General features: G+C 44.0%; 1 protein-coding gene across 2 annotated transcripts in view; it reads right to left on the bottom strand.

Annotated features, from left to right (window-relative positions):
- CLCN7 (Cl-/H+ antiporter 7) overlaps nt 1-14,248 on the bottom strand; it is a 353,427-nt gene that overhangs the window by 231,009 nt on the left and 108,170 nt on the right. For both annotated transcript variants that reach the window (XM_086941381.1, XM_086941382.1), the window contains one exon: nt 317-449. In XM_086941381.1, coding sequence (XP_086797507.1) covers nt 317-449 — 133 coding nt within the window. The remainder of the gene's footprint in view (nt 1-316; nt 450-14,248) is intronic.

The raw sequence follows: 14,248 nt of genomic DNA, 5'->3' as shown, positions 1-14,248 counted from the left end.
TTGCAGTTTTGCGACCCACAAGATTTCTGACCACAAAACAGATTCAAAACAGTCCTACTACACCATAGGAACAGTTCTACGTTCTTGTAAAAGAAAGAGGGTTACGATTGGGCCTCATTCAATTGACTAACCAAAGATCCCTTTTACTTTACATTGTTGTATGTCAAAGATGTGTTACTGCTGCTTACTTGATTGGATGGATTTTCAGCACCAATTACTTGGGAAGGGATGTAACATTTGTATAAAATCCTTCTTTGCCAAGTAAGAGAGAAATGTTTGGTTTTACACCTATACAACCCATGTTTTCCAAGGATACTTTCTTTCACAACCCAGTACTTGATACCAGCCAGTTGTTCCACCACGATGTTGATAAAGCAAGCGATGAGTCCTGTAAGAATGCCAATGCAGCCACAGATGACCCAGCGCTGGATTTCCACTGTTCGGAATGTCTGCAGTGAAGTGGGAGAAAATGAAACATCATTGATAAAGATTATTTTTTTTAAAGACAAATCATACCAATTAGGAGAGCATTGCTATTTATTCCTTGTGGGGGTTTCAATCAAACCTTCGATCACAAGAGCTAAACCAAGAATTCAGAAGTACGGAGACCCATGCAAACAAAGCAGTTTATTATTACTTTACAGTTAGCAAGGTGAAGAAAACCTCTATTTACCCATAACTACAGTCTACCAGGGCTGCTATATTACAAGGACTCACAGGTTTAAATATTTTCCTGTTACAGGGGAAGTAGTCCCACAGTAAACTTAGCAGTATAAAACCATAACAAGCCTGGAAGACCTTAAACTTGTGTAGCTCGAATAGCACACTCATCTCACTTGAGAAAGCCAAAAGTCAGCCAATGGGGTAAAAGTACCCACAATTCCGCCACTCCCAGAGGTCCTCTTTTTCCAGAATGAGTGTGGAAAGAGTAAGTACCTGGAGATGCGCTTCTTTTCGGGGAGTAGGGACAGCCGCATGCGAATCTATGAAACCTACATACACTGAGGGGCTGCAAATTACCGGCAAGTAACGTTTTCTTCGATAGCATTGAACCTTCCATAGATTAGAATGTTTGAACCAAAAGCAGTCAGTACAACTAAGTATACCTTAGTACACTGTTTCCCAAATTGTGGGTCGCGACCTACAGATCAATTTTTGGTGGGTTGCAAAAGTCCAAAGAATAATTAAGACGCCATTAAATTCTGTATTTATCTTGACACATTGGCTGCGCTTCAAAGATGGAGATCAAACATCACACTAGGTTTTCGGATTAATTGCTGCTTATTATTACATTTTTTTAACAAGGGGATTGGTGTTTACAATCTCCTCTTACGTCGCAGAGAAAGAAAAGTGAATTGTGTGACAATCCTTGTTAAAGGAAAGTATGTAAGATATCATTTTTTTGTAACACAGCAAAAAGTAAATATCCATAAACGAACTGAAAACATTCAACAGTGAGGAAAGCAAAAATAAAGCTCAATTGTTTTGTAATTTGGAAAGAAATATTTAAATAGGATCAAAACATACAGAAAGACACTTTACATGGTGATGCCCAAATGATAAATTATAACTGAAATCCAAATTCAACGGATTACCATTTGCATGCAATATAGTTTTATCAGTAAAACTGTATGTATGTATAAAATTGGTGTCCATTTTACTGGAAAATGTGCTATCTGTAATGACAGTGCAGTACCACACAAAGATTTAGTTACATTTAAAAAATTACCTGCCGTATGTCAATTATAGTTGGGTATATCGCAAATGTTTGTGATTCAAAAATTGGCTTGTGGATCTAAAAGGTTTAGGAATCACCGACTTAGTACATCCATATTGGAGAAAAAGGATCTGAATAGGAATGCCCACCATATGTGGAAAGATTACAAACTGCTGCTTGTCCCACCATTCCATCTGTCTGCAAATGTATCCAAGCAGCAGTGCTGAGTGACGGTGCATCAATTTCTCTATGTAGCTGTGCAGCGGATATCCATAATGGACACCCAAGAGTAGCGAGCCACTGAAGATGCCTAAGTCTTGTGAAATGTGCTTTGATTTTCCCACTTTTCTGTGGCACTAGGGGACAGCAGCTTCTACCCATCTTGAGATTCCTTGCTTTACAATGGATTATTCTTCCTTGGTAAGAGAATGCTAATAGTAATGGATCAGAAATTCAGAACGCTCTTCTCCAGTCCAGATCTAATTTTAGGCATTTGTGCAGATCGAAAGTGTGCAAAGCTTTCTCTGCTGCATCTAAACAATGCTTGGGGAAATCTTCGAGTACTATAATTTCATTGAGGAGGAAGTCAGTAGGAATTTTCGGTATGAACTATGGCATTGTGCACAGTGTGACCTTTTTGTTTGTGAATTGAAAAAAGGGTATTTTTATTGTAAATTCCTGTATATCACTTACCTTCCTGGATGAGGGAAGAGCCAGAAATAGCACGGTTTTCCAGGTTTAAATGTATTCATTAGTTGTGATAACACCTTATTGTGTTCTGGATTTATTAGGGGATTCCTTGACAAAGGAAAGGCTCTGAAAAGACCCTTTACAAATTCTTGGAGCATCCTGTGAGATGATAAAGAAGGACGTGTCAGAGAATGGAGGTTCCTTGGAATGGCTACGAGGCGAACTTTGATTATGTGTCTGACGAGCCCGCTTCATTAGGTAAAGCAAATGCCGAATCTCTTGCACTTAGCTGTCTTGTTATGTTATTGGATAGCACCATGACATACACAAGAGTTTCTTTACAGTCTGCATGAATGTCTACAAGAAAGAATTCATTGAATCCAGAAAACAAGCCAACACAATTACGGATCACAGTAATGATGAATAATTTGCCCTTAGCTTCTGAAGAGGAGGTTCATCTGCGAACCCAGTGGAATTTCTTCTAAATTAGGCAGTTCGTTAACTAGTATTATCTACACCAAGTCAGAGTGATTAGGATCATATGGATGGTTCTAAATACAGCTTCAAAATTAGTCATGGAATTAACGGAAAAGGAGAAGTATGTGCACAAGTCCTTGATCATACAATCAAAAAGCATTCCCCCACAATCCTACTTGTAGTTACATGCTTGAGCAGAAGTGGCATTTCTTGTTTGGTAATATCGAAGCAGGTCCAGCATTGGCTTCTCCCATGCACTGGACACTTGCCTCAAAAGTTGTTGTTGATCTCCTATTCATGGCAAACCTGAGTTGTGCAACTGTAGTAATCTGCTTGGTTGTTACCTGTTCTGCCAAGATATTTTTCCATAAAAACAAATCTGGTGTCATATGGACTAATATGTTTGAGACTAATGCAGGCTTACTTCTTGAAGTAAAACATCAACGTCCGGTTGCCCAGATCAAGCATTTTACTAGAAGTAAGTTTTCATCTCTTTTGATAGACTTGGGTTGCAGCACGTTGCTCTGTTGGTTTACCTCCAGAGTACACAACAGCCCTCTGGCTATTAGCTCCTTAAGATAGGCTTCCATTGCTTAACCCTACTTTAATATGAGGTAGAGGAATAGAGGAATGAAGACCCACACCACTGTTCTTTGCAGAAATTCACCAGAAAAGAGTATTTTTTATTTTTTCAGTGTAACCTGAACATGGATGTCAAAGGAGCCTGATATTTGTGCACATTTCTTGTCTAGTTCTTCCTGTATTGGTTGTAGGGTTCGCTGGCAAAAGGGAATGAGACAAAGGACAACATCATGCACAGAAGCTGCTGCGGAAGGTGCACATCGACAATTGGTTGGTTTTGGATTTGGCTCGCTAATGCAGCTAGGTTAGTTTGTCTTTTCTGTGAGGGGGTATGTGTAGGAAGGTGGATACCTGACTATGGTTACCGCAGATTTTTTGCCTCGTGTTTAGCTGGTTTTCGACTTAATTGGCCTGGGATCCTGCTAATCAGGGTCCCAGGCTATCTGCTCTCTCTGTAAAATGGACTCCATGTACTTTAGGTACATCTCCAATTGGATATTGGGTCACCTTATGAACCCCTGTACAGTGTACTATAGGTACCCAGGGCATAGGTGCATCCAAGGCCTACCAGGGGCTGCAGCATATCTTTTGCCACCCCTGGCTGGCCATCCAAACTGACACAACTGGCTGATCACTCAGCTGGGGCAAGGTCGTGTAATCACCCCTTGCTTAGATATAGTATTCCTATATCTAACCTTATATCTAGACAATATATACACCTATAAGTCACTCCTATGGCAGGCCTTAACGATCCTGGAGGGAAAGTGCTTGGTTTTATGTGAGATGAGGCTCTAGCATGAGCAGAGCCTGTCTGCAGCTTTTGGAGCCATGTCCTTATAGCTGTTCTAGGATATAGCCATACCATATACTCTTAAGTGCATTATGAACCTCGCGGTTAAACGCTAACTCTGGTTTGGCTTTATCAAAACATGTTGTGTAAGGTGTCATACGCTTTAGAATACTACCCCCTCGCCAGTTCTGGCGACGGGGGTAGCATTCCACCCTTTTAGAAGATAGAAGAATGAAGAATCTCCCTTGTGGTCAAGGAGTGACCACCCTGCACAAGCAGGCACCATCCAGCGATCAACGGCTTGTTTTGTCGACGCTTCCGCCGGAGCCCGAGCACAAAGCCTGACAAGAACCAGACTTCCACACTTCCTTCAGCCCAATCCACAGTCCAAGCAAAGCTGAGACCCGTGGAGGCGACGCAAGACGTGGGACCGGCCATCTTGAAAAGTCAGCGACTTGCTTACCGTGCGGCTTCTGAGGCATCCTCGAAGCTGTGCATTGGGGATTGTGAAGCCCCAGCCCCGAGCATCATCTGCACCGAAGATCAGCCCTGCACACTCCACGAGTTCTGCGTGGGGCCCTTCTGCATTTTCCTGCGCGACGCGTCTGTCCGGTCATTTGCCCGTTGGGCTAGTAGCCATCTTGATGACGAAACCTTGAATTTACACCGCTGATCTGGTAGCTACAGACTGGCTCCATCTTCCCTGAAAAGAAGCAGCCCATCAGAAATTGCTGGTCTGATTAAGAAGCCAACTTAGATTCCTGCGTGGGTTGACTTTGCCAAGGCTTGTTTACTCCAATCCGGAAGCCGACACCGCCGACAGCGAGAGCCTTCGTGGGACAGCCGTGCCTGACTCCTGGTCGTCGTCGACGCCTCCTGGTCCACGTGGCTGCAGAGACAAGCTTCACAACATCACCTGATTGCTTCACGACATCGCCTGGTTCCTTCCTGGTCACTGGCTAGTGACCCAGACTCTGTCCCCTCTGCTTTCAGGTACTCTTCATCCTCGATCCGCCCTTGGATCCAACCGGACACTTCTCTCCTGGTCGCCTGCAGCATCTTTCTTCACGGCTCCATAGGATTCAGCAACGAAACCCGACACACTTTGACACCTATGCACCCGCTTCCTGTGGGTGAGGTAACGAGAGTACTCAGGTGCTCCTGTGGTTATTGACTATCCTAGGGTCTAGGTTTCCAGTAACTTTCATCGAGTCCAGTTAGAAGTGCCCTAAAAGAACTAGTTTCTAACTCTTTCATTCCCATACAAACTCTATGGTAACTTGTGTGTGAGTAAAGACTCTGTACACGCCTCCTGTGGCCCTCCTACTTTCTATCTCTTGGTAGTACAGCATAGCCCCAGTGATTCCCTAGGCCCTAGGCCTATTCATTTTCTGAGCAGTGGTACTTATACCACTATTTTAGTATATGGTTTAGCGTGCCCCTAGGGCCCTACTGTATTTTGTGCAACTTATTGTATTTTAATTAAGTATCTTGTTATGTGCTTGTGCCTCTGACCTCATAAAGAGTTCAGCGGGATTGTTTAGAAATAAATACATATATATTTTATATATATCCTGTGTGGTGTCCTTTCATTTGGTATTAAAGGGGTTACATATGGTATAACAGCTGGCTTCACATGCCCTCCTGAGTTTAGCCTAAGACTGCTTTGTCCATGCTACCACTGGGATAGCTGGTCTATAAGGTTGATTTTACAACCATCACCATAAGGGTTGTTTGGACTGGTGCAAGGTGCTCACTAGAATAGTGAACATCATATACCAGGCCAACTTCTCACAGGGTACACCCTCTATTCTTTAGTTTATGGGCTCGCACCTAAGAAATGGATAGTGTGTTTCTGACAAACTGATGATTTTTCTTGGTAAAGAGTTAGACGCAGCCTCCTGAATAAATGGGTACAGGCTGCCACTGAGGACAGAACTGGCTTTTTAATCCAGAAGGCATTTCCCGGTAGGCTGTAGCCACTGGAGAACGGTTTTGAAAGTCCAGGACCCCTGCTTGTGCCTCTATCATTTTTCCCCTCCCCTCACCTCCACCCCAGCAGGAACAGGGAGGCTTCGAGAGATAGAGTGGGTAGAGGGAAAGTGATCAGAAAAGGAGTAAGGAAGGAGAAAGAGATTGGATGGATGGAAAGAGAGAGGATGAGAGTGCGAAGAGATTTGGCGTGCAAGGCTGGTTAAAGGATTTTTCTTCAAGGGAGCTTATGGTTCCCATTCCAGCCCTGCTGTCACTGACTTTTTTGTGGCATTAGTAGAAGTGTCCTTGCCCAGCCAATCCTTGTGGTACTGGTATTCTAGATGTCCCAAAAATCATAGATACGCATTTACTGGTGCAATATTTTCTGACTGCGGTTGAGACCAAAAGGGAGAACTTGAATTAAAATTGGCAACTGGCTACCTTAAAACTTAGAAAGTTCTGGTGTAGTGAAGGAGTATGTCGAAAGGTGTTGGAGATATAAAGAAGCCGAACATTCTTTTTACTTCAGTAGTTGTAATAAATCCTAAGGGAGAACTATGAAGTACACTGTTTTTCTCAAGAAGTGGACCGAACAGGTCTCCTTTCGCCGGACTTTTCTTTTTGATTTGAAAACCTTGGACATAGAAGCCTGCCTTCTGATAGCTTTTCTGAACAAGGCCAATCCCTCCTCTACGTTCTATGATAAGGTTTCTGCCTTTAGCAAATGCAGAAGTTTGAATTTCAGCTAGGACAAAAGCGTTCATGGAGGACACTGGACAAACCTCAGTGTGCCCAAACTAAAGGCAGAGTTCCTTCTACCTATGGTGCCATCGAACTAAAGGCGGATATCCTTCCACCAATCGATTAAACTGGTACTGAGGCGGAGGGAGAAGTCAGTGAAGACGTCCCATCTCCTTCAAATGACTTACACCTCTAACTCTGGCCTGGGGTTTGTTATAGACTGCTGCTACTACTTATTGTATTATAAAAGCTCTGGTTGATAAGGTTAGTTAAGATAATTCTGGTATGCTTAGCAATATGTCTGGCTCCTTTCCCTAGTACTTTGAAATGGCTGGGAAAGTCATTTGTGTGAGGCTCCAAGGTGTGTCTGGCTAAGTACATCAACATGTTTTCCAAATAACTGTACATAAAAGGATATATCCAATATTCGATTTTCAACTTCAGGTCTGAAGCAAGTTGCTCTGAGTTAAGTCTTGCCTACACAATACAGCAGCCAGCGAGCTGGTGTAATTCAAGATTTACCACCATCCATTGCAGTCAAGGTAGCTGCTAAAGTTCTCTCTGTCAAGGCTTCCTGTTTCATGTCTTCTAGCAAGATATAAAAGTAAAGATTGATATCAGGCCACATCTGTCGAATTAATTTCCCTAAGATTACATTCTGATCGATGTGGCTGCCTTTAAATATACCCTCTTTCTCAAGGCATCCATTCTCTGACCATCTGTGTGTGGAGAAGCTGTGCAGGGAGTAGCTGGGTTTCTTGACATCATCTGGGCTGCCTCAATTACCAGCGAGCCTGCCTTGAGGTTGTTAGGCAAATTATACTTTTTGTCAAGCCTAGGAATTACTTTTGCCCGTTTTGGCATTTCCCAAAATTCATATAAGAATGCATCTGTTTTCATTGTCTCTAACTGCACATAGCTCTCTCTGTATGCGGATGACATGTTACTGTACCTTGGGGGAGGCCACCGACTTCATGAGGGCAGCAGTGGCATTATTGGACTTCGGGGCTCATTCGGGCCTTATGGTTAACTGGGGCAAGTCATGCATCTATCCCCTGAATTGCGATGCCCCTGATCACGGTCCTATCCTCTTGTTTAAGACATTGCGGTGAGAGCGAGATACAGTGCGGTACCTTGAAGTGTCTGTTTACTGCTCCCCGGACTTGCTGTATGAGGGAAACTTCCAGCGTGTATTGACTGGGCTGTGTCACACCGTTGCCTTCTGGACCACATTGCCTCTGTCGGTCAAGCGCCGATGGCCATATCCAAAATAATCATACTACGAGCCTACTTTATCAGTTTGCAGCACTTCTGTTGCAATTGCTCCAAATATTCTTTCGGGCGCTAGATGCTCTGCTGCTCTGGCTTTTTTGGGGCACTTCACGTCGCCAGGTTGCGCTCAGGAAGTTGCGTTTACCCGTGGCTGAGAGGGGCTAGCTGCTCCAGACTTCGAATTAAACTACTTTGCGGCCCAGCTGCATTAAGTGGCATGCTGGCGGCCTTTCTCTGAAAGGACGTGGGTACAGCAGAGTGTGGTCTCCTACCAAGGATTGTCTACTAGGTTTTCTACAGAGACCAACACCTGCTTTCAGAGTACGAACCTCGAATCTCCTGATTAGGACTGCGTGCTATGTTTGGGCCCGTTCCTGACAGCAGTCTTGTATGCCAACCTCATACGCCTGCGAGCTTCCTCTTTTGGCGATTAGGCGTTGGAGTCGCCTGGGGGTCTTGCCAGGTCTACGCGAGTGGCCGGCTGCGGGGATGGACGTTCTCAGTGAACTTTTTGCAGGGGAGAATTGTGTCGATTTTCAGATCTAGGGGAGTCTTATGATATTCCTGCAGGCCATTTCCTGCTTCATGGTGCCCTGATACGCAAGATACAGGACTGGTGGGATGCAAGAGTCACAGAACCTATAAAACATGACTATTTGCAAAATCTCTTTCATATCGCGGGTGAATGAAGGCGATCACGTTGCTTTATAGGACTTTGTTGGAGCAGGCACAGCAGACACTCACGACCCTCCGGTTATGCTGGGAGACTGACTTCAGGATGCCTCTCTCGGATCCTCTTGGAGGAAGATGCTAGAAACTCGTTTTAGGGTATCAAGAAATGCCTGCTTCAAATGTATTCACTTCTTGTACTCAGTTCGGGCCTCTTTGACCCCCTGCCATTTCCATGCAATTTTCCCGACTGTGACCTCGGAACACCACCGCTGCGCTGTTGAAGATTTGGTTTTTTTCCAGATTATCGGCTCTTGTTTGCTTTTAACACCTATTGAAAAACAGCCCTCTAGGTAGCGCAGGGGACCATGTATAGAGACTTCCCTCTTGGTCCCTCACTGTGCTTGTTAAACCTCCATGAACATTTGGCGGCCAGTCATGTTTCTGGATATGGCCTTGATCCTTGCCTGACAACTGACCATGAGTTGGAAGTCTGTTCAGGGTCCCGATGATAGCAGGCAGCCAGGAAAATGAAGCGCTTTGTGACTCATGGAAGAAGGGCAACGATTCAACTACCTAAATCCAGAAGCACCCGAGACCTGTCACCGTACTCCGAAAAAGACTTACTGCATGACCAGAGGAGCATCCTGGAGACCTACAGTCTCGACTGTAGGATTCACACTTTTACTCACTGTCAGGCCACGGACGCACACCTGGGGAATACTCCAGCGAGAGCATGTAAGACTGAATACCGGGCCCCTCATGATCATTGAGGGTTTTGGAACATACGTTTTTGAAGGTCTTTCAGTCTTTCGATTTGTGATCTGGGTAAAAGAAAAATACACAATGCCTGTGAGGTTCATCAGAATACCTACTCTTTTTTCCAAATTTCTCAGAGGGCTTTGAAAAGTCTTTTTTTCCCCCCCAAGATCCTTCTATGTCCAAATATATTTTTTTCTTACATAATTCATGTGTATTGGCTGAAGAGTCTACGAACACAAATGACTGCAGGCTTGGAGAAAGATTTAAGAAGCAAAGTAATACCAGTTTGTCTGAAGAAAGACCAAGGCTCTAGGACTCCCTTTCAACATGACGAGCAGTAGAAATCTTGGGAGAGAGGAGCTCTGAAAAGGGTGAAATTCAGGGCACCCTCATCTTTTTGGATGAACTTCTGCTTTTCAATGAGTAGGGGACACTAGTTTAAGACCTCCCACGCGTGTTATGATTTCATAAAGCTATTGTACGTTTAGCATAAGATGCTCACCTGACGGGGAATGATTCAAACATGTGAATCTTTGAAAAATGTAATGCTGGAAAAAGTGTACAATCAAGCTTAGGAGCCCTCACAACACAAACTCAGCACAGTGGGTGAAATTGTACTCCTTCACAAGTTCAATTGTAACATTGTTTAGGGCTGCTGGATGCATTGGAAGAGCAGAATGGAAGTGGTCTAAGTTCCAGAGGGGATATTCAACAGAGCTTCAGATGTAATAACTTATGATGAACACTGAGAAACTGACAGATGCATGGACAGACTTGCTCGGAAAAAACCTTTACTCTAAATTATGGAGAGCCATAGCCACTGGATGGAGTCAACAAAACCTTTTCACACGTGCCTGATAACTTCTGGAATGTATTACTAGAAACCGGTCCCTGGAAGTTCATACAGAACAATTGAGGAAAATTGAAGTTGTCAGGAAAAGGTGCTCGAAAAAGAATTTTAAGTACTTAATGTTCTTCCCAGACAAACTTAAATTCGTTCATGCAAGCAGAGCACTCACTGTTTTTATGTTGGCAAAACAGGCCTGGGACAAGAAATATTGGATATGTATAAAAAAGGGAAATTAATCCCTTATGTTGGAGACCATCAAACAGAGAGGGTGGCGAAAGACACTAAGCAGAGATGCCCTATGTAAAGTTGGAAGATTTTGAATGGGAAGAAAGGAAACACACCATCTTAAACTATTGATGAAGAATGGTAATATTGCAACCTGAAAGAACAAAGGCCGTTCTCTGCTTCCGGGTCTGCCGCCTCTAACCAGTGAGCCACACCACTCCACATCAGGTCCTACAGCCAGACAGGTCTTTGATTGTTAAAGGACAGGGGTTGCTGAAGCACAAAAGGACTAAACAGTTATGTTTATGTTTGTTTATAGTTTTATCCAATATATTTTGTACTATGACATGGCAGAATCTACTTGAGCCTATGTATGGCATGGGGCCCATGCCTGGCTACGGCATACATAATTTGGACATGGATACTTGAGCCCCCACTGCCAAGGTTACAGATTCAAAATGTTATAAGATTAGGATGCCTACTTCTAGAAGGATGAGTTATTGAAGAGACCAAACCAAAAGGTGGGAATGGGAAGCTGGGTAAATATTTCCCGGTCAGGAATGACATTACAGTGGCGGCTCCTCTATGGGGGTGTTTGGGCGCCGCCCCCCTGCTTTCTCGCCGTGCGAGAAGGCAGAAACAAATGGTCGGTATTACAGCAATAACTACCATTTGTTTCTACCTTCTCGCACGGCGAGAAAGCAGAAGTTCCTGGTTGGGGGTGGGCGGAGTTGCTCGAGGGCAGGGAGGAGTGGCTTTCCCACTGTTGTTCATAATGACTGTTTGGGCAGCCTGAGACCGCCCAAACACACAGTATTAACAACAGTGGGAAAGCCACTCCCCTCTGCCCTCGAGCAACTCCGCCCACTCTCCCTGTTCTCTCTGAATGCTGCAGCATACAGAGAGACAATGATGCAGGTGGGGCAGCAGCCGCACCAATCAACAACGCGGTGGTGGAGGGGAGGGAGGCTGCCCGACGCCTTCCCGACGACGTGCACAGTGCTGCAGGAATCCCAGTTTAATTGCTGCACCTATCCGAAATGTCGAGGGCTGCCACTGCAGACACAAGATTGTATGAGGTACTTTCATAATTCTGCAGGTTTATATTTCAAATTATAAGTTATATTGATCTTGTGTTCATTGTTATTATTAGAAGTTACAAGTATACAAAACATGTTTCCTAAAGAGTCGACTGTGCTGCCTCCGATTGACCGTTGCAGCCTTGCACCGGTAACGTCCTGTCACTAATGAAGGTGTGATCAGCCCCACACAGACAAACAGCTTTGACAGTGCACGTGTGTCGCATGCTGTGAGAATTACTTCTGCTCCAGCCGCGAGGCCTTGTAGGCCACGCAGAACAGAGAGCTGGGACACACGCGTGCACCCTCAGTCATCTTTTGAATATGCCCGGCCGCTGCTTTCAGAATGCGAGCTCCTGCGGCAGGACAATGGCGCGGAGTACCATGTGCGCTCACAGCGGCTACCGCAGCCCGCAGGGTACCGGTCCGTGGTGCAATGGTGGGTCACTGGGAGTAAGCGCCATTTTAACCCCAACCCCATCCGGTACTTTGAAGGACCTCACCCAGTCTGCGCTTATCCTCAGTTATGTGCATGTTCATTAGCATCACGCATGCCAATATGGATATACATTCACGAGGAATAGTTTATTAGTTTTTAAATAGAAGTATTTAATAATTTGAAATACTTTTACCACATCTTCTTCTTGTCACACATACAGCCGTGTGATTGGCTAATGCCTTTTCTGTTCTTGCTGCAGACAACTATTTGAAACTGCATTGTATATGCTAGATTATATTATAGATGATTTGTGTTGCACTGTAAAAGCATCTTGTGTGTTATTGCGCTGCACTGCATATGTTATGGTATTGTACCACATGTATAAGAGGCCTGCGTGAAGTTGCACCTATTAGATCGGAACCTTAAGTTGTTCGGTCTCGCTCGCTGCGCTCGATCGCTGTGGTGCAGTATGACAATCATTTTACGCCCCCACCACTTTCAAATGTCACCAGCCACCACTGACACATTACTAATGTTAACATGGAACATCAGGAGACCTGATATTTAGGTTAAACACTTACAGTGAATATCTCTGCAGACGCAGTGTACAAACAGCCTGTCTCCAAGAGACAAACCGTGTAACAGAAAAAGCGGATAATCTGCACTAGAAAGGATTGACCCTTTATACCATGCAGGCTCTAGACCACATTCTAAATGAGTTGGGATCTGAGTAGCCCCGGTCGTCTTACCTGCTGTATTTTGAAACAAAACGATACCTGATGTTGAAGGAAGATGCCTCCTATTGTATGGAATGATCAACGAAAGAGTCAATTATTGTGAAGAGTCTAAATTTCCAATATGGACTATCTTGAGATTTTCATAAAACGGAGGCTCCTCAGAGCACAATATTTGATCCCTGCTATATTCATTCCGAATGGATCAATTTCATTGTGTACTGAATAGCGAGCTAGAATGGATACCCCAATGTTCAAGCCACAAACATAGTCTGGCAAAAGCAGTGAAGTATCTCATGTTTGAATCAGACCTAGTGGAGCCCTGAGAGGAGTGTCGCAGAGGCCAGCTGAACACCCGCTTATGATACTTTTTCAAAAGAGGATGTTGTTATGTTAACTAAAATGGGAATGTAATTTGTGTTTGAAATGCAATACTTAGAAAGGATTTTAACTTATCGTCCACTCTTGCAGGTTTAATATAACTGTGGTAATACAGACCCAGGATCCCTAAATAGTGACTGTATCCATCAGTTCTACAAGACCAGATATTCACTAATGACAAGGGAGATTAAATGTAACATTACTTTGAAAGTAATGAGTGAACGGGTTTCATTAGAGGGGTAGAATGGAAAGTACATAAAGATGTTATCGTGGTTGTGCTGTTGAACTGATCACAACTAGGATAAATTAACTGGAAACACATATCCGTACTGATGAAATATAAATGGCTAAGCTGGACAGGGAGAGTGCACCTTCTAGGCTGATAAAGCAGAATAAAGTAGGATTGAGGTTAAAAAAAAAAAACTCCTAGAAATCTACTGAATTAAATATTCCAGAATACTACATTTAGGCATATGCGTCCTCAGGAAAGGGACTAGTGGGGCAGGTTGTTGGCTTGGTTACGGAAGAGAAATATACCTACTACTTGTATAACTGTGTACTAATGATGAGGGCATTTTAAAGAATACACAAGATAAGATTAACAAGGTGTTTCACATGCTCTAGAAAACGCTATATTCAACCTGTTCTGTTATGTTATAAGGTTTTGTAGAGAGCACAGCTGCCCAAGCGAATGAGGCGTCCCGGCGCTAAGCAACAGAAAGAGACTGCTGATAATTGGAAGGCCTACAGGGAAGGAAAGAGATGGGTCTTGATGGCTTTACGAAAAGCAAGGTGGTTGTTAATGCTGCGGATGGTAAGAGGCAGTGAAAGCCAGAGTTTAGATCCCAGAACACGGAAAGAACGCC

This window comes from Lissotriton vulgaris, chromosome 10 (genome assembly GCF_964263255.1).
Source record: "Lissotriton vulgaris chromosome 10, aLisVul1.2, whole genome shotgun sequence".
NCBI lineage: Eukaryota > Metazoa > Chordata > Amphibia > Caudata > Salamandridae > Lissotriton > Lissotriton vulgaris.
Note: the sequence above shows the minus strand (reverse complement) of the source record. Positions and strands in the feature narration are given on the sequence as shown.